Raw genomic sequence first — 21,181 nt, 5'->3', positions numbered from 1 at the left:
TTACTCCCAGGATTTTAACATTCTTCCTTTAACATTCTACTGTCTGTAGCTCTAAATATCCCTTTCTTTCTGCTTTGATTTGACTTCAGAAACCCTGTGCTAGTGGTGTCATCTGTGAGTCAGGGGAGAGGGTGCAACTCTAGGGCCTTATTTTATTCTCAGAATCCGAGGTAGAGACCACTTGTTATTGGCAGATCAGAGGTGGCAGAGGCCGTGACTGTTTTTGGCTTGCTCAGTACAAGGCCTTCACAAATGTGATGAGGCAGGGTTTTGGGAACTGGAGGGAAGGAAGCGCAGGTTGAAGTCCGCCGTGGGAGGTTTAAAGGCACAGGCTCTGGGAACTGACTTCATGGAACATGCAGCACAATGCCTCGGCCACTCAAGGGTTATTTTGCTGCACATGGTCCTTCTTCACAGGGGAAGAGACACAGTTTTAGAATTACACCTAAGCTCAACGTGTCTGTCCCCTCCTCCCCCCATTAGAGGAAAAGATGTCTGAATTTAGCACTAGAGGGCAAAGAGTAGAGGCATTGGCTGTATGCAAATGCTGGGGAAGCTGCTGCTGTTTGTCACGGTGTTGCTGCATATGGCCTTACCCTTTGCACAAACAAAGAAGAACGGTCCTGTGACATCAGAGAAAACTCTGAGGAGGAGTTTATCTAACAGTCACTTTTGCTATCTGACACCAAGAGAATTCCTGACACATCAATCTTGAGGTCCCAGGCATCTTGATTACTTTGTATGGCTTCTGATTCTATTACCTGAACTGTATTTTGTCTAGGAAATCTGACCAATTCATCTTCAATGTTTTATGGAGGGAACTTTCAACAACTTTTTCGTTTGTTTTTGTGTGTGCAGGATTTCTCAACTTTAGCAACGTTGTCACTTGCAGCTAAATAGTTCTTTGTTGTGGGGGCTGGGCTGTTCTGTGCATTGTAGGATATTTAGCAACATCCCTGGTCTCCACCCAGTAAATGCCAGTAGCAACCCCTGCCCGTAGTCCCGACAATGAAAAAGGTCTCCAGGCATCGCTAAATGTTTTCAGGGGTGCAAAACTGCCTTTAGTTGAGAACCATTGGGCTAAAATAACCTAAGGATAGAATAAAAAAAAATGAACCGTGTGTCTTAGAGCACTGAAAATAATTCAATCAGTGGTATAAACTTATATAGGAAAACACAAAAGTATGTCTTTGCATAGAATAAGCATCTATAGATAACAAACTAGTTACTGAACCAAGTCTCCCAGGGTATAAATGAGGACTACCTTATGCAAGGGCTACAACATGAAATATGGGGACGTGAGGTCGTGGAGAAAGTTGTCTCTTTTGAAACCAGGCTACCAGGGAGGCATTGACTACCATGCCACTTCACCACATACACCTTTTATTTATTCCAGAACCACCATCTACAAAATGCATGGCATTCGCCCAATACGGAATAGCCGATTTTCAGATAAGAGTCTATAGAGATGGACATTTTCAAAAGTACTGTTTATTTAATGCAGCATGACTTAAAATGAGCCTGCAACCTGACAAGTGTACTGAATGAGGAATGTTCATTTTACCAGTTCTAACCAGCCCTGTCCTCACATGAACTCTCTAAGACCCGGCTGAGAAGCCTGGGAAAGTGTAACTAACCACAGACCTTCAGCATTTCCTCCCCCATATTCCCCCTCCCCAGCCCTGTCTCCAGCACCTTAAGGCCTCTACTCAGGCCCATGTAAGGCCCCAGACATATTACAGAATCTGAGCCGTCGGCAGAACCTACAGCCACCTCAGCTGACCAGCTCTCCCTGCTCATGTCAACCAACACTGAGAGGAAAGATTCTGTTCTATTTTTAAATATATTGAGCAAAGAAACAGCTTGATATGTCTTTGTAAAGGATGGCTGTCACCCAAATTCACTGTTACTCTATTTTTATAAATGATATCGACTTTAAAGTCAGATAAATTGAGGGGTTCAATTCCCAGCTCTTTATTTGTCAACTGTGTGACTTGGGGGAAAGCACTTCACCTTTCTGAGACTCAGTGTCTACAGATGTAAAATGGAAATGGCAATCCCAGTGCCTAAGCAATGGGCTGTTTGGAGGGACGAGTCAGATGACATACATCAAGCACAAGTGTTCCAAAATCTGACCATTTTGTTATTGCTATGATTGTTATTAACATGTCTATATTCATCATTCACTCATTATTCAATCAGCGCTTCTATGTGCTGGTTGCTAGAAGCACTCGTTAAATATTATAAAATGGGTTTTCCTAATGACTCCATCTTTCAACCAGATAACGTTGAAGTGTAAGAAATGTCTCCGCTGGTGGATAAAAATACATTCAAAGTGCTTTGTATGGCATCCAGCACACAGTAGGTAGAAACTGTTAGCTGATGATGGTGGTGGTGCTACTGGAAACTAATGGATTTGATAACGTATATTCAATTCACTTGCCATCGTACTCAATGGTTGTCCTTACAGGAAACCATTTACTCTTGATTCAATGAGTACCGATTATGTGAGAAAGAACTTTTTTCCTCAAAGTAACACTTTAATAGGGTGTGTTAATACTCTTTATTATAGGGTAGACTTATACTAAGAGTATAGAGCCTGGGAGGCAATTTTTACAACTGAAAAGGTAGTACATTTTGACAAATGTATAAGTAAATATTAGAGCAGTTGGGTTTGAAGTTTCCAAGATATATAGACATCAGAGGTATGGTCAATAATATAATCATAAATTGCTCACCTAGTTTTAAAACAAATTAAAGGTAGACATCTAACCCCTTGGTTAAAAAGAAATGCCTTCTTTTGCATTAATTTATATTAGGCACCATTTTCTGTGGTAAATAGGGATAAACAGGTTTAGACTTTTGTTCTTCTTTGTCACTAATTCTTTCACAATCCCTTAGTGTTTCAACTTAGTTTAATGCACCCTACTCTGTTGTGGGTCCTTAGCCCCTTAACTTAAAAAGAAAAATCCATGTGTGTCCCAAGCAGTTTTTTACAAAATAGGAAGTGCCTAATGGTGATAAAAAGCCTTTTGAGGACAGCAGTGTAAGAAGTTATTATGTTTTCAGGCCAATAATAATTGTGCTCATCTGGCCCAAGCCAAGTTCAGTGAGAAATTAATTTCCACCAAAGGGTGTCCTTACCTCAAATATGTTCGAAGGCTCATTGTTATACTGATTGGATATTATTTCTGATTGGTCACTGCACCACTTGAGTCCACCCAGAAAGCTGTCTGTATCCAAGTCGTTCACGTCGAGTTCAGAAAGGTCAAGTTCAGGAAGATCTGGGCAAAGAGGCTGGTCTTCACCAACCAGAGCAGCACACTGCAGGAGGCAGGAGGAAAGGAAAAAACCCTCATTAACTTCAGGAATTTATTAAACTGCAATAGCATGTGAGAGGAATTAAGCCTAGTTAATGCAACGACACCACCAAAGCTGGTTTCCAGGGTTTCAGTCCCTAGAAAAAAAAATCCCAATTTCTTTAATGCACTTTGCTCCCAAAGGGTACTTTGCCTGATCCATTCGCTCCAAAATTCTACCTCTAAATCCATGCTTCCACAAAGCCTTCCCTAGTTCTTCCAGTTACAAGTCAACTACATTGGTTTGGGCCCCTTTGATAGTCAGCACCTAGCAAGTTTCAGATTATTTTCTGCTTAACTACATGTAAAATTTCACTCTACCCTGCAAGGATAATCCGTTTAAGGGAAGGATACAGATTTCATTTTACCTTGGAATTGACATCACCGGTAACAGGCACTGCATAAATAACTGCTACATGAAAACTAGAACATAAGAACCCTACTAGGCACACTTTCTCCATGTGTGCTCCTTTAAACCATCATCATCCATACAATTCATTTAGCAACTAATTATACCAAGTCCTCTAACTTGTCCATGGTTCTCTTACATTGTGACTTAAATCTTTTAGTCTCACTTGACTTTTCATGAACTTCTGAACTTCATCTCAAACAGGTCAAAATCAAGTTCCTTGTGATAAAAGACAAAAATCTTATTTTTTTTTCCTAAAAAGGCCTTTATATCTTTCACTATGTCTAACACACAAATTGTGTGTGTGCGTGTGTGTGTGTGTTGGTGTGTGTGTGTGAGAGAGAGAGAGAGAGAGAGAGAGAGAGAGAGAGAGAGAGAGGGAGAGAGATTTGGGATCACCTGACATCTGGAAAGAAAAATCACAATAGCATATCACAACCATATTATTTTTTATCATTCATGTATTCCTAAACTATAAGTGAATTCAAAGCAACTTTTCTTTGGCATCTCAAAAATGATTTTGATATATTAATAGGTTTAAATTATGCTCAACTGTGGCTGGGCTGCTTGTCACCAAGGCCACGTTAGCCTGGCCTTGCGTGGAGGAGGTGGTCTTTTTATGGTCCCTCATTGTGGCTTTTGAAGGAAAGTGGACCCCTTCGCCAAAGAGGTTGTATTCTAATCTGGAACTGGCCATCTGACCGCTGTTTCCTCACTGCACATGATGTAGAACCCCGCAGAAACTTCCTACTGCAGGGATCTCGTGATGCCAGACACATGGGACTCTATCCGACCGCACACCAAGGTGTCTAAACCAGCAGGTGCCCAATCTCAAGTGGCACCCTCCTGGCCCTGCCTTTGGGGGTTTTGAGAGATGCTGTGAAGTCATTCACATCCAGGCAGTAGTTGGGCATCAAGCTGAAGATCCTGCTTGACATTTAGATTTTGAATAAAATAAGTTGTATGCAGATCCTGCTCTCGAGCACCCCTGTCGTCCCTGGCAGGCGGCTTTACACAGGTTGCATGCAGCAGCGTGATCGGAGGAAGCAGCTAGTGGGTAACGGAGCCAGAAGTGGGCCAGGGGAGGCAGGAAGGTACTTGGAAATCCCTAAGATCCCAGGCCCCAGTGAGATCCCACACGGCAGGCACAGAGGCAATGCAAAGAAAGCTTCGCTCTCCACATCAGAACTCTCTCCTGATCATTTTATTGGTCTTCCCTTTTTTTATTATCCGAGTTAGGCCAAAGTTACAGGTCAGCATACTCGACGAGGGTGATATGTGAGCGGAGGCTGGGCTGAAGTGATTTCATTCTAGTGCAATGTCCGTGGTTTGTTTTGGGTGTAACACTTCCCTCACTGCTTATCCTCTAAGCACAAACACACCGTGTTAACCCTTCCACACCACGACCAACTCGGAGACCAGCGGAGAACTTTCTTAGTGGTACAAAAACTACTAGGATTTCACTGGGGGATAGTCTTTAAACACACACACACACACACACACACACACACACACACACACACACACCAAAAGAGCAACAACGAAAATTAAAGTTAGGAAACATCAGGTCTCTATATCTGTCTTAAGTTCCTGCTGTGCAGAGCATGACTTAGAAACCTGCTCTGGAATGCTGAGGTGTCTGTCCCACCAACTGGGGGCAACCTCTTGCTATTTTTCTCTCTAACTGCCCTCTCTAGGCATGGCTCGTTCAAAATCCTTCGATCTTTCATAAATATGCATTTTTAAGTTACTTTTGAAAACCGTGAAAAAGATCAGATCGATTTTTTTGGTGTGTTTTACTGTGCTATCATTCACCTACTTCTTCCCTTCCTTCCCCCCTGAACCCCCCTTTCTCATTTTTACTTTTATGTTATGATTGAAAAATGAGCCCTTGCTTTTGCCACTGTTGACATGCTCATAAAATCAGTGCTTCTTAATGGGGCATTCTCCTGATGATCTAAAACACATTAGTGGTAGCAAGTGTTCCTGTTATTCATTTATGTGTGGCCCTTGGAGGGTGCCGGACCTACCAGTCCGGGCCCTGTAGCTGCCCTCATCTGCCACGCTGCTATTCACTGCTTCTCTATACATCTGTAACAGGTGTGCTTTATGGCAGGGAGGGACCCACACTCTCTTGGCTCTCTGCACCTATGACAGCTATTTCACTACCGTAGCCTGAATTTTATAAGAAGATTTAAGAGGATAAAGCGGTTACTAAACACAAAAGGCTAATTATTGTACGTTATTTCACCCCAACAGACTTTTCTCTTAGTTAAGGAGCAGACAATAAATTAGCTTAACTGCACTGATGATAATGAATCATTATAATTAAGTATAATTCTCCATTAACCTTTCCGAGGTTTTTTTGTGCCGTGGATGGTAAATTTTAAAGAGAGAGAGCGAGAAGAAAGGGTGGACTTGGCCACATTAATTATATTAATGAAAAAAGAATCACACTTCTTTAAAAAAAAAAAGTAGTCAAGACAGGGAAGAGGGGACAGGGAGGGGGCAGTTCAGAATGACAGTCTTAGCGAGTGTATGTCATGTGAATCGTCTCTATCAATCTCAGTAACCTTAGTGCACATCATCTCGTATTAAACTGTGAAACACCGGGGACTCCAAGTAGCCGTAGAGGTACAGGCCTTTATTAACCAACGCGCTGTCCTGTCATTATGTGCAAAAGGGCATCATACGTTTTAGGATGACAGCAAACATTAATGATTCAAAAAATGAAACCTGCCTACGCTACCTGCTGCTGGTAATATGTCAGACTGGCGGAGGTGATTCCCAGAGCTGCCGTGGCCAGCGCCAGGCTCCCAGCAGCTTGCTGCCTACCGTGCAACGAAGAAGTAACCGGCCAGTCGCAGCCAAACGACAACTCAATCCCCGGCTGGACAATTAGCCTGAGACCTCACCTCCTCCTCAAGACAAAAAGGAACGGGCCACTGTTCTACATGGTTCTGTCGCTTGTTTAAAATGACTCCAGGAATTCCAATGATTAAAGCAAATCTGCCGTGTTTCCATATGATCTCGTTCCCCCATCGCCTCCCAGCAGCATCAGGAATAATACATGATGGAAAAATGAAACTACAGCAGCTGAGACCCACGATGCCGGCCAGACAAGCACCCACAGGACATGCCAGCTACTCCAAGACAATTAGGACTTGGATGTCACTTAGAACCCTGACTCATAATAGCTCCAGGATCTATGAATTATCCATATCTATCCCACCTTCCTGAGAAATCACAACAACATAAGAACCATTGCAATCCGCAAATACAACCTGCCAGGGCAGGGAGGGCACACCGAGCCCACATTTGCAAACCCAGCAAAGAGTTAAGAATCCAGGGCATGCCTGGCTAGATAGGAAAAATGCACTCGCAGACGGCCTGGGCCAAATTATTTTCACTTTAGATGTGTATCGCTGCACCACATGAACATCTTATTTAATCAAATCACGTGTGGCTCTCGACCCTCCCCCTTACCCTACGTGCCCCCAGCTACCCAGAGGAAGCACTCGCAGTCCTGTGCCAGGTTCATTGTTCGCAGCTCGGATCCCCCGTGCACCTCAATTCGGTTCCATCTCACCAGAGTCCACAGAAAGTTTCACTTGTTTCCCAAGTTGCCCAAACTTTCCGAGAACATTGCACTGTGCGGAATGCAAACGTGCCAGGTCCTCGACCCCCCGCCAGTCACTCCAGACTCCAGAGATTACGAGGAAACGGCTTGCTTTTCCCGGTATGAATTGTAGCCAGCAGAGACTGTGGAATTGATGTATTGCCGTCTATTTTTACACAAGCAGCGAGCAGCTCCACACACAGTCCTGCATAAACTCTATTCTCTCTCCGGCTTCAGGCAGCTCTCCGTGGTACAGCGAGATTTAACCATTGGCTTCCCTGCCACCGATGCTAATGGAAAACCTTGCACCTTACTTTTTTTTTTTTCTATTTGCTGGCCAAACCTTTCAACCACACACACAGAGGAGTTTTAAAGGAATCAGCTTCGTTGTTCTGTGTTCTGTAAGCAAAGCAATCTAAAATAGCCCAGCAGGATTATTTAGGATTTTTGAGTTTTCTGTCGGATGAACACAGAGAAATGAGAAAAAAAAAAAAAATCCAGTCTGGAGTCAAAACTGATTCTATTTGAGCACATCCATTTTAATATTTTTATCTTCATCTTATTATAAATAGAAATGGCATTTTTCCAACCAGGCCACTAAATACCACTGGAAAGACTTCAGCTTTCTGATTCATATCAATATCTTGGAGCATAAATATTGCATATGAGTAGAAACAGAGCCAAAGGCACATGGAAAGAGTTTCCAACTGCAACAGATACGGATGACAGCAGCTAAGCTTTGGTTTGCTCGTGGCATCCCAGAGCCACCTTAAAATAGCAAACTTATTGGAGTTAAGATAAGATTAAGATTCCTTTCCAAACGCTCCTGCCCGGACTACTTTTCTACCACCCCTCTTCGCCCAAGCCCTTCCCCCCTTACAGGAATAATTGCATCGCGAGGAAAGCTTCAGTCCTGGCTGCAATGCCTGCCGAGCCCAGCCCCAGCTCACCTCGATGTCACTCCATACAGAGTCCTGGTTGCACATGTCCCACGCCATCCAGCTCCTGAATGACGCCAGTCAAGCTTTTTCAACTCCAATTCACAGTGACACAGAGCACACACTCATGCAGGCAACCAGCCCCTTACTGAGAGTGAACTGAAGGCACCTGTCTTACTACAGTCCCCAGTCACATGACAAAGCTATTAAAAAGTAGGCTGGGCTGTCACTCACCCAGCCTCCCTTCTCCTGTGCAGCTTGCTGCTCAAACTCGTGACGTCACTCAAAGGCAGCCCTCTGCCTCAGTGAAGTAAGGCAAAAAAAAAAAAAAAACGGAAAGAAGAAAGAAAGGGAACACTTGGACTTTTGGAGGCTTTGAGCATCCTGCTGCGATTAAAGCCAGCTTTGAATGCCACAGACTCTAAACAGAGCCCTGGCCGTATAATAACTAAAATCCCCTGCAATCTTTTTTTAATTTATTTTCCTTCCAAAACAAGCAAGGGGCAAAGCTCCCTGTTTCAAGAAAGAGTAACTATATTCTTAGCTACAACGTGTACTCCCCAAAGGACTAGAATTCTAAGACCTCCAAGGGGACTCTAGCTCCATTTGGGACTAAAGACAAGAGCTTATTTCATGATGCATTTTTTATGAGACATTTTCTAATTGTGAGAAGTGTTGGAAAGCAGAGAATGGGGCATGCATTTTTTTTTGCTTGTTTAATCAACAAAACAGCCTGTATTTGTTAAGATATAAACAAACTCCGCCGCCCAGAAATTGGCTGTCCCCGTGGCAGGGACACCAGTGCCTGAAGTGTCACTGCAGTTTGATATGCTCCTTATAAGGAGAACAGGCAACAAAATACCACCCTTTCGGGTCCCTTCTGATTCTTTCCATTTCTCTCCTAGGCTCCCAGAAAACAAGTGTTAGTAAATACAGCCAGGGTTGCTGTGTCCAGATCAGCTTAGTTTCTGGGCTCTTTTTTTTTTTTTTTAATACATGTAGCATTTCGTCTCTGACTGCCTTAGGGTGCCCTTTTGAATAAACACTGGATTCCAACCCCAGTGCCCTGGGTTGTGCAGTTTGCATTTGAGATCAAGAATGTCCATGGAGTGAGGAAAAATACCGACACACTATTAGCAGAGATATTCATTTCTTGAGCTTTTTAATTTTTTTTCTCCAGCTTCTACCCTGAGACAATGAGGGCTAATGCAGGTGCAACTGTTTTATGATGATACTACACATTGAATACATAACAAACTCAAGGTACCAGACACCAGCGAAAAACACCTTCCACAACACTCTAGTGGTCTGATTTAACTCTTCCAAGTTACAGGCAAATGAACACATGTGTATGTATTTGTGAATGTTTTTATAAAATCTTAAGCCCAGTATACTTTTAAAATCAGCTCAATTATTTTCCTGATAATGTTATCTGAAAAGAGTCCCCAGGTATCTAAACATAATTTTTAAAGCACTATCAACTTAAACTCCTATACTTTTGAGGTTAATTTTATATGTTCTCTATTGTTCATCTCCTTGTGAAGAAAAAAAATGGTAATTTGCTCTAACACCTATTTTAAATATAAAGTTCCTCAAATATTAAAGTGAAAGAAAGAAAAACAAAAACAACAACAAAAAATTAGGCTGCTTTCTCTTTCAGACCACATGTATTATAAGAGATTTGTGTACTTCTGAAAACTGCAACAAGTTGCTAGGAAATTCCTGAATAACACTATGAAGCTGACAGTTTGTCATTATTGGACATAAAAAGCTTTGGCACTTTATAGTTACCTGAATACATTTGACTGGCACATTTTCCTTCTTACAAATAGTAGAAAATTATTGTAGTTTTAATTTTCTAAATCAAGATAGAACAGGAAAATATAACCTCGGGAAGGCTTTTATGCATGCAATTAATGACATTACTCTGCACTCCCCACAAAAAAATAACACTAATTTTCTGCAAAATTATATTCTGATTTAATGTAAAACTACAGTAAATTATTAAAATTCATGGGAAAGGTCATTTGCTCTACCCTCAACACAGTCAACTGTGAAATAATATTGGTCACTTGACCAAGAAGAGTTGATGTTTATTAATTATTATCAAGTGATCCCTGTGTCGTGATATTCCCTGACACTTTCCATTGTGTGCATTGAATGTGAGGCTTCCATTACATGTTTAAAAAATCCCATTCACACCTTTTAGATAAGTTCTTTACACTGGAACATTTTGTATTATTGTTTTTGACATTTTTACCTGCTCACATTGTGTTGTTGGGGTTTTCTTATTTGTTTTTTTGCCACCCAATTCCACTTTTCCTTAGTCAAATCAGCACATGAAACCAGAGGTCCTTTTATATGTTTTTGGAGGGTTTTTTTACCTTTACCATCACAAGGAGGGTTAGTAGGAGCCAAATCATTCAAGTGATTTATAAACTACAGCATATTGTGTTTTTCCCTCTAATTTCTATTATTGTACCAACCAAAATATAAATAGATTCTTGGGAAAATTTGGAGCACCTTCCACTATCTTTTTAGTCTAAAAAGTACAACTCTAAGGACAGGCAGGGATCTTTTAAAGGTCTTATAATTTGCTTAATTAGCTCTTCAGACTAAAATGTCTCTTCTGTCTAGTTTTTTTGTTTGTTTTCTCTTTTCTCAGGAGAGCATAAATGGTTAGTTGCTTCCCAACTATGGTCTTTTCTGGCTTTCCAGGCAGTTTCTATATTTAATTGTGTGTCTGCCTTGACTGGTCTCTTCCTCCCTCCCCGCAACCCTTCTTTCACCCCTTCGTCAACTCTGTCTCCAAGATTTCCAAACGTTTAGTTTCAATCAACAAGGATCTATTGAAACCTTACTGTGTCCACGGCAGAGCATTACAAGGACTGCCAAGAAGGCATATGACATGAACACAAGGGAGCTCACAATTTTAGGGGGAATGACAGACCTTAAAGACAGAAAATAAGTTGATATGAAAAAAATAATGATCCTTCACGCAATGTCCAGATTTCTCATCTCCTTAAAACATATCCTATTTAGGGACAAGTTTCTCTCATTAACCACTACAGATCACACCCAAATCAACCCCATTTTGTCTCAACAATAGAAGGAGGTGTTTATTAACATCTGTTGAGAGCCCATAATGTTTCATATCTACACAGAGTCTAGAATCAACGCTGTTGGAATCTCTCCCTTCAATGGTTCAGTTAACATTTCCCAAAGCTCCTAAATGGGTAGAGGCAAGAGAATCTATCCTTAGAGTTAATGACAAGAGAGAAAATAAACCTTCAGGAGAATAATTTAATTTCATAACAAAAAATATCTGACCAAGTATATAAGATTTGCATTTCCTTCCCTACTCCTGCCCAAAATGACAGACTTGCCCACCCTCCATATTTCAGACAACTGCCCACTTCTAACACTGAAATATAATCAAACCCAAATACACAGGATTCAAATACCCAGTGACAATAGCAAAGACAACTGATTTTGATGTCACTGTTGCACATAGGTGACAACACAGAATTAAAGACCTATTAATATGAATACCTTTGCCCATCATTAATAAACTTACAATAAACAATAAAAGGATAAGCTTAAGCTAAAACTTTTCAAGGAAGAAACAGATACACTAGAGCTTGCATGTGATAGACATTAAAATCAGTATCTAATATACCACATCTCAATCCATTTTGTCTTCAAAACAACTCAATCAAAATGATCTGTGTATCAATTTTACAACAGCGAAAAATAAGAGCAAGAGTGTTGATAGTAACTGAAAAGAGCATACAGGTTCCTGAAACCCCTTCTAGGAAGAATTTAAGTTTCATACATCAAAATAATATTCATTCCCCCATCAAAAGCACTGCAAAGACTCCTGGGGCAACTTTATATAACTGGAAACATTCCTGGGAATACTGTCTGTCTAGCATTCTTCCAGAAAGGAAAGGGATCTTCCAAGAATTGCTAATATTTCTAAAGTTAATCATTACTAACAGGCATTCAATTGCTTGCTTTAAATACTTAGAGGATTTAATTTATCCCAATATCCCATGTCAGTTTCTGAGCACGGCTCTGAGCCTCTGGGACATGTTGGAAGCTGAGGCTGTGCAGAGCACCAAAGATGGTAACAAGGTAGGATATTAACAAAACCCTCTAGCCTATGAACACTCTAAAATCAAATACACAATTTTACACAAAAGCACCTTGGGGGAAACAAATAGAGAGTCAGTGGGCAGCTATAATGCCCCTAGCATCCATTTATTTGTTTATTTTTCATAAACTGGAGGTAATAGACAACCTCAGTAACCACCTCTCATCTCTAATAAAACCTCCTGCAGAACAGCTCTACGCAACTGAGTCAGCCTGTATTTTAATGGGAATCTCAAAATCTACCTTTGGCATTTTTCACATTAAAACAAAAATTAACATGAAAATTAATTCCAGTTGCAGTCAATTGGACTAATCTAAACAGAAAGCAAGAAGCATGCTTATTAGGCCCATAGATAAGAGATTAAAAAAAAAAAGAAGATGGTTAAAATCTGATTTTGTCTGATGTTTAACACTCCTTTATTTGTGCATCTACAGACATTTCCAGTTACCTTAATTATTTCAGGTTATTTCACCTATAATGAAGTGAGTTATTGATTATTAAGACAAGAAATGTTCAACAGGATTATTTAGCAATGTTTCTTTACTAAAACTGAAAATAAAGCACATCGTATTCTATTAAGTTTGGTGCTATTTAAAAATTTAAAGTGCTACTGAACCTAAAAAAAAAAAAAAAAAAAAAAAAAAAAAAACAGAGCAGTTCGCTTACTAACAAAGATATTTTATCCCCCAATTGCAGTTAGTGGAGGCCAGAAAAAAACTGAAGTACACGAATTCTTACATTTAAAATAATATTTGTTAGTCAAACATTTACCCCTGGTGCTTATTTCTAGAACTTGGGCCCTAATGAACTTAAGTTGTTTTAGGGTAGAAAATTGTATTTTTCAACTAGTCTCGAACTGGAAGACTTAAATAAGTGAAGCTTTTTTAAATTCTTTTTTTTTTAAATCTCACTAGACAAGCCTTGGAAAAGTTTTGGTTATTTTTCTTTTCTTTGTGTTGTACATTTTTCCAACGCTTTGATATTTGATTTTCACTCTAACAGAGCCAATATATATCCTAAAAATATGATGTAGAAAGAAAATAAACTCACATCTTGAGAAGCAATTAGCTTAAGGTCTAAGCTAAATTTTGGATGACACATCAAATCTTATTTTATGTTTGCTATATCCAAAATAGATAGGGGATTTTTGAAGTAGAATCCTATACCCGGAAGACCACTTCTAAGACTGACCCCCACACTTACAGCTCAATCAAAAATAGATGTTAGGTGCTACTGGAACAATAAAAAATGGGAATGCTTTTTTCTAGAGGACAAGCAGGTAATGTGTATCAAACATGTTTAAAATGGGCATCCTGTGCACCCAGAAATTCTATTTTTAAAAATTCATATTAAAGACATAACAGAGGGATGTGTGCATAGGCTTTTGGTGTGAGGATTGTGGATGCTACATTATTTCCATTACTGAGAACTTGAAAGTAGTGCAAATGTCCGACAGTAATGACCTAGTTAAATAAATTATAGAGCAGTGTATTTATTCATAGATATAAATTCACTATGTATATCCAATAATATCATTAAAACTGTTGTAAAAATATATGTAATAGCATAATGAGAAAATCTTCAAAAATATAGTAACGTTTAAAATTACGTTAGAAAAAAACTATAATTAGAACAAATTTACATATAAATATATAAACTCAGAAAAACAAGAGGAAAGAGGACAAGAGGATTGTGTAACAAGGTTTAATAGTAGCTGATGACGTTAGAAATGCTTTTTAATTTTCTTTGTGTGTGTTATGCGTGTGTGTGCACTTCTGTAATTTTTAAGTTTTCTGTGATAAACTTACACATATCATCTGTTTAAAAGGAAGATATTTCTCTCTGTTTCAGCAAGTCCAGCAGCTCCTCCACTCAGGCTCCAGAGCAGCCCTGGGGAAGTTCCTACCTGGCCCTTTGGAACCCCTCAGAGCCATGAATTATGGGGAGAGGGAAGATATTAACCACTATTAGTTTCCCTCAAAGATGGACCTATGCCACTGATCCCCAGCTGCCACTACCATCTGAACTTTGTTCCTCAACTTGAAATTTTGCCAATTAACTTAAATAAACTTCCCACTCAAAAAATGTAATTATCCTTGGTAGGGATAAGGGCATTTCAGTTATTTACACAAAAGCATCTACTTGTTAGTCGCATTTTTTTCCTTCCCTTCTAGCATCCAATAAAGTTCACAAGCACATGCCAAGGGGGGGAAATGGTAAATGCTTTAAGAATGTCAGGGTTAAATTATTAAGAAAATTTCTCAAGAAGGGATTTTGTTGATGGGGAAAAGGAAGGGCAGTCAGAGAAGGCTTAGGCATGAGCTGTTGGAGATGTGGCTTCAACTGGAGAGAACTGAAACTGAGGTGCAAGTTTCAAGCCAGTGTGACTTGAGAGTGAACTTCTGGAACACAATCTGTTCCTGAATGTGGAGCAATCTATATACATGCTGCCACCCTGCAGCCCTGTTATTAGGCAGAAAGCTCGCTCTGAGCCCTCCAAATATCACATGAAAGGTGAACCCCCCTCTCGCCCATGGAAGGCTGACCAGATGCACAGGAAGACAAGCTTTGCTATCAGCCTCTTCGAGTCAGTGTTCACACAGTTTCATGGGCCTTCCCTGCAAACCACCTTTCCTTCACTTGGGTTACCATTACTTTGACCATTAAGATTTTTCATGGGAAGAGAGGTAATAAGGTTGGAACCAAGGCCAAGCTCATGAGATTACATAGGATCAAGTTTATCTGATAAGTAGAGTGACTTTGTGAATCTTGATTTCGCCCAAAATGGAAGGAAAATGATGGTAGAAAGAACATGGGTCCTCATTCAGGTGCATCACTAGCCCAAAAGTCAACTTTGGGCAGTTCACTTTATGATTTTCAGCCTCAGTTTCCTTATCTGTCCAAGGAGATGGCCAGATTCAATTACATCTAAGGTCCCTGTCAACTCTCAAGTGAAATGATGTGTCTGCCTTGACAGAGACAGGCAATTTGGGAAGACCTCTTTGACAAGGTGAATCCAAAGGTTTCATTACACAAAAGGCACTGGAAATCAGGGAGGAGGTATAAGAAAGGTAGCCAGTGATCAGCTTCGCCAATAGGACATGGCTCCATCTGTCTTCATGAAATATGCATATTTCACTGCCTAACCATTCCAGAGAAAGATCGCAAGAGAACTCATGAAATATAATATCCTATATAATAAAAGGGTAATATGCAAATTGACCCTAACAGCAGAACAACCGGGAACAACTGGTCAATATGGCACACACTGACTACCAGGGGGCATATGCTTAACGCAGGAGCTGCCCCCTGGTGGTCAGTGCGCTTAGACAGGGGGAGTGCTGCTCATCCAGAAGCTGGCTTGTGGCTTGCCAGTGCAGCGGTGGTGATGGGAGTCTCTCCTGCCTCTGCGGCAGCGCTAAGGATGTCCGACTAACGGCTTAGGCCCCGCTCACCCCGGGCTGCCAGAGGGATGTCTAACTGCCAGCTTAGGCCTGTTCCAATGGGGAGTGGGCCTAAGCTGTCAGTTGGACATCCCCCGAGGAGTCCCGGACTGCAAGAGGGTGCAGGCCAGGCTGAGGAATGCCACCCCCACCGAGTGCACACATTTTCATGAACCGGGCCTCCAGTAGGTTACATATAATACTTCTAACCATGCATATTGCTATGAGAAGACCAACTTACAAATCTCAGGTATTTGCTCCAGAGAAACAGCAAGCTGTCCTCTTGTTTATCGTTCATTTTATTAAGTGGCACAAATCATGAGTAAAACCAATCCCTACTTGCACAGTAAGGGTGAAAAGCACACACTGATGTGAAAGAGACTTTTTACTTATGCCTTCATGTGGGTGCAATACTTACATGTGACTTAGTTTACAACAGGTAAGGAGCATTACCCACAGAGAGAAGATTTAGAAAAGAAGATGGATCCTAAATTCAGGGTTCTGTAATTAGGAATAAGGTCTATAGCACCTAGGGAAATAAGAGCTTAAAGTAATCTTTTTGCCTCCTACCACCACAACACCTCCCCTCTTAAATAAAAAGCTCATTATATTTGGCAAATGAAGACATCGCCGCTTTTTTAGTTTGAGGGGAATCATCTGAGTTATTACTGTAGGGTGTGGAGGGAAGAGAAAAGGACACATGCCTAAAATATGCTGTCATGGACTTATCAGCAGCTCTAGTAAGCCAAGGCCATATCACAGGATAGACATTTGATGCATCAGTGGGAGATACAGAGTTTTCCTATTCAGCTGTTTTCTTTCCACATATATCCCGATTGAGCAGGAGTCAGGTTTGTGCCTCAGAGCCATCTAGTATGCACAGGTTGGAGACTTTCCTTTAGGGCTGAATGAAGAGCCACAAGCACCTACATTTCCTAACAGACAATTTGGAGAGGGAGCACTGAGGTAAGCAAAGTAAGACTAGGTATGTGATAAACCTCCGTAAGGACAAAGCCTTGATAAATCACCAGTGACCCTCCTCCAATGTTGGCTGGTCAAGCAGTCGTGACTAGCTTAACATAGGTAGCTTTACTTTTTCCTCCAACCAGGGATAGAGGCAACAGGAAAACTAACACAAGAAAACTTCATTTCTGTGCCTGTGAAACAACCTCCAGAAGGTGGTTGGTAAGAGTTTTCCTTTTAAACAGGCCCCAAGTTCTATTATTCTTTGAAGATCCCAGGTTTTTCATTGGCCCAAGGAGATGATCCAGAAAGGATTCTTTTGCCACCTCTTTTAAAAACAAAAATCTGTCAGCTCCTGAGGTGTAACTTTCTACCATCTATCTTAGCTCCATTTCCACGTAGTGCACCTAAAAATAGGCCACACCTAACCTTTTGCACAGCCATCCAATGCTACTAAGTGTGAATCCAACTCAGCGCTCTCTTGTGGGTATTCTCAGATGGTGCCCTCTTTGTCTTCTCTATTACATTACCCTACGCTGAATATTAAATAAAACACAGGCCAAGAGTGGTTTGCTAGGATGTATCTTGCAATGCAACCACTAGGATAGCATATTTGAGATTTGTTATTTTTATTTAGACTGAATCAAATGATACTATGGCTAATAATGTTCTCAGGGGAGGAAGTCTTTTAAATAATAATTAATGTTCAATAAACCTATTAATTACAATTCCAATATTATGGTTGTGGAGGCTTTCTACTTTAAAAGTATAGTCAAATGAATGAAAATGAATGGAGTTCTACTGTACATCACCATGTGGATAAATTCCACCAATAATGTGAAGTGAAAGAAAGCAGACACACCAAGAGAAGTCCACATCTTATTCTATTTTAAATATAAATAAATACAGAAAGATATATACCTAATTTATGTACTTGGAAGTCAGGATTGAGGTTGGCTTTGGTGGTGGCTGAGAGCTGGGGGCATGGTCTGGGGAAAAAGTTCCAGAAAGTTATTTACTGCTGTCAGTGCTTTTTACAAGGGTATGTTCAGTTAGTGAAAATTCATAGAGCTAAACCCTTATAATATATGTACTTTTAAGTATTCATATTATACTATAGTCAAAACTCTAAAATGCATAGAGAATAGAAAGGAGTCTTCCCTACATTATAAAACTTTAAAGTTTGCTACCTTTCTGTTTAAAAAAAATTCTTAATGTTCATCTTGTCTTCTTAAAGAAGCCATTGAACCACATGGACAAACAGGAGTGGAACAGGAATCAAAGGGCCTGTGGTCCAGGTTTGTTTGTTTGACCTCGGACAAAGCCACTTCCCCTTTCTAGATCTATTTCCTCTTCTATCAAAGATGAGATAGGATTGGGAGTTTTCTGAAAGTATTCTTCAATGGATGAAATGAAGGAAACTGCCAACTCTAAAACTGTAGTATTTTGCCCTTTGTTGAAAATTCATTATTGAAGGGTGTCATTGAGTTGGTTTGAAAACGTGACCCCCTTCTCAGAGACACAGCCTTTGGGGTCAGTCCATGCACATCTGACACTTATGTCCGTCTGTGTGATGCAAAGACAGTTACCTAAACAATCTCAGCCTCAGATTCTTCATCTGTGAAAATAGCACTACAAATATATATTTTACATGTTTGGAATTAGGGTTAATGAAATATATCTGAGCCCAGTGTTGGCATGTATTAAGTACTAAAGAATTATACCTGCTATTCACATACAAATACTTAGAACTCAATTTAACATCAAGCAATGTTAATTGCATAAGAGTAATTGCATAAGTTTGCTCTTTGCCAGGCTTCCTCACTTAAGAAATAAAAATAAAAAGATCTACTAGACACATGCATAACAGACTTTCTTTTGAAGGCATACATTAAGCTGACTATGAGTGCCCACAGAATCACCTAAGCTGTGCCCTGATACCAAGTGTGTATTGGTTTCTCATGTATCCTGAAGAAAAGTAAATCCAGCAATGTACCGGTCTTGACCTGGCTCTCGCCAAAGGAACGAGAATCAGCAAGTGCAGAAAACACTTCTTGGTCCCATTATGCTGGCCACAGAAGCTATTTGAGCCAAAGGTCAAGAGTTTCTCTGTTAAGAAACAGGACATCTATATGGTGCATGAAAACTGACAAGATACCGTGAGTTTGCAAATGTGAGAAGGACCTCAAAGTGTCAAATCATGTTTTAAAATGTTGACATCTATGGGGGAAGAATGTAAAACAAAGCCACAGGAGCAAAACAGTTCAATATAAAGTCCATTTGGCCACCAGTGGCCTATTAACTGAATTGCCTTAATAGTCACATTCCTCTTGAAAATTTGTGTTTAATCGTGCCATCCCTTTTTAAACTGACAAGATGACATAAAAGATATGTTGTATTTTCTCTTAGGTATTTAAGAAAAAAATTTAGCAAGTAATTTTTCTATGCAATGACATGCTGACAAGTTGGCGTCCAAGTTGAAAACAAAGCTGTCCAATAGGGCAGTTCCTACCCACCATGTGACTATCAAGCACTGGAAATGTGTCTAGTCAAAATTGAGATGCACTATTAATGTAAAATATACACAGGACTTCAGAGCCTTAGCATGAAAAATCAAATTAAAATATCACATTAATAATTTATACTAATTACATGTTGATATAATGTATTGGATACATTGGGAGAAATAAATATATTGTTAAAATTAAATATACCTTTTCTCAATGTGGCTACCAGAAAATTTAAATTATGTGGGTGATATGCATAATCATCTAATTTGACAGTGCAGGTTTAAAGTTTTACACTTACCCTCAAATGAGTGATACCATACATGCAAATAAAAAAAAAATTGTAAAATCAGGGAATTTCAGAATTTAAAAAAGGGTATTAGTGCAGGGCCTGAGCAACACACAACTCTAGGGGGCACCCCTTTCATCCCAGTCCGTAAAAAGTGATCTTTGGAAGCTCTACTGTATTCAGCTTGCACAGCCCTGTATTAAAAGCTGTCTAATCCATCCTCCCTACATAATCAGGAATCCCTCCTAGAACATCCCTGAGGCAACCCCATACATCTTTTCAACACCTTCCACACTTTCCCAAACATATCCATAGTAATGAGATGCAAATTTATAAAGGAAGGTCTACCCAGTACTCCAGATTAAGAGGGTAGAAAATAGAGCTGATCCCATTATAAAACCCTAATGGAATGCAGAAGGCCAGAGCAACACCGAGTATGCGAAGTCTGAGATATATACGGGGATGCAATGTTCTCAGGAAGGCTGTTTTCTTCCGGGAGACCAGAGGCATTTTTCAGAGGGTAACATTCACTTTAATTACAAAATGCACCCGCACCCGCCTCTCTCTTCCAAGGGAGAAAGGCCTGTTGTTGCATCTATAATGTAGCTTTAGTTTTTGATGCCAAAAATGATTCAGTAAACACAGTTATGTTATGGTATACTATTTCTTGTTCAGCGCTCAAATTAATCTCACAGCGGTGCTGGCATTAATTCAACTTGATGCCTGTACTTAGGATTTCACATAGGTGCCTTCATCCAATTCTTTTTTGCAACTAATAAAATCTTAATTCATGGTAATATATTTATTTCTAGTTCAGTTCATGTTAAGGAGTGCAGTACTTTGCAGAAAGCTAATTAATATCAATCATATATTCTAACACTTTTAATGGTTCAGAGGAAAATCCTGGGGGAAAAATTAGATGAACCAAGGGGTCTCAGCCCATGCTATTTACTCTACTTTCAGGATTTGAGGAAAAGATCCCAAACACCACTACAAATACTAATTTAATTGCAGGTGTGCATCGTGGGATGGCTGGGAATTACAAGCCCTGGTTCTGATCCCTAATAGGACATTGATTTGATGTGGCCCAAGAATGTAATTTACCTCCTCAGAGGCTCTGTTTTCCACCTATTTTTTCTAACAACCATATAATTTGCAAGTTGGTAAAGAAATTCAAATCCAGATGCACAGCACTATTAAAACAATGAACAAGCCGAAACCGGTTTGGCTCCGTGGATAGAGCGTTGGCCTGCGGACTGAGGGGTCCCAGGTTCGATTCCGGTCAAGGGCATGTACCGGGGTTGCGGGCACATCCCCAGTAGGAGATGTGCAGGAGGCGGCTGGTCGATGTTTCTCTCTCATCGATGTGTCTAACTATCTCTCTCCCTTTCTCTCTGTAAAAAAATAATAAATTATATAAAAAATAAAACAATGAACAACTCCGCCACAAGCTTTCTGCAATTGTTAGTAACAATTCTTTGTTTCATCTTGATTTTTA

At 40.2% G+C, this 21,181-nt stretch overlaps 1 protein-coding gene across 2 annotated transcripts in view; it reads right to left on the bottom strand.

The window, feature by feature from the left end:
* PPARGC1A (PPARG coactivator 1 alpha) overlaps window positions 1–21,181 on the bottom strand; it is a 677,982-nt gene that overhangs the window by 89,897 nt on the left and 566,904 nt on the right. The window contains exons 1-2 of one of the 2 annotated variants that reach the window (XM_006771041.2): window positions 8,338–8,489; window positions 3,145–3,324 (exon numbers count right to left, since the gene is read on the bottom strand). In XM_006771041.2, coding sequence (XP_006771104.1) covers window positions 3,145–3,324; window positions 8,338–8,385 — 228 coding nt within the window. In that variant the 5' untranslated portion in view covers window positions 8,386–8,489. Of the gene's footprint in view, window positions 1–3,144; window positions 3,325–8,337; window positions 8,490–21,181 lie in introns of those variants that run through there. The other variant, XM_006771042.2, reaches the window with a different exon arrangement.

Source organism: Myotis davidii, unplaced genomic scaffold, assembly GCF_000327345.1.
Source record: "Myotis davidii unplaced genomic scaffold, ASM32734v1 scaffold743, whole genome shotgun sequence".
Lineage (NCBI taxonomy): Eukaryota > Metazoa > Chordata > Mammalia > Chiroptera > Vespertilionidae > Myotis > Myotis davidii.
This window is presented reverse-complemented; position numbering and strand designations above follow the sequence as displayed.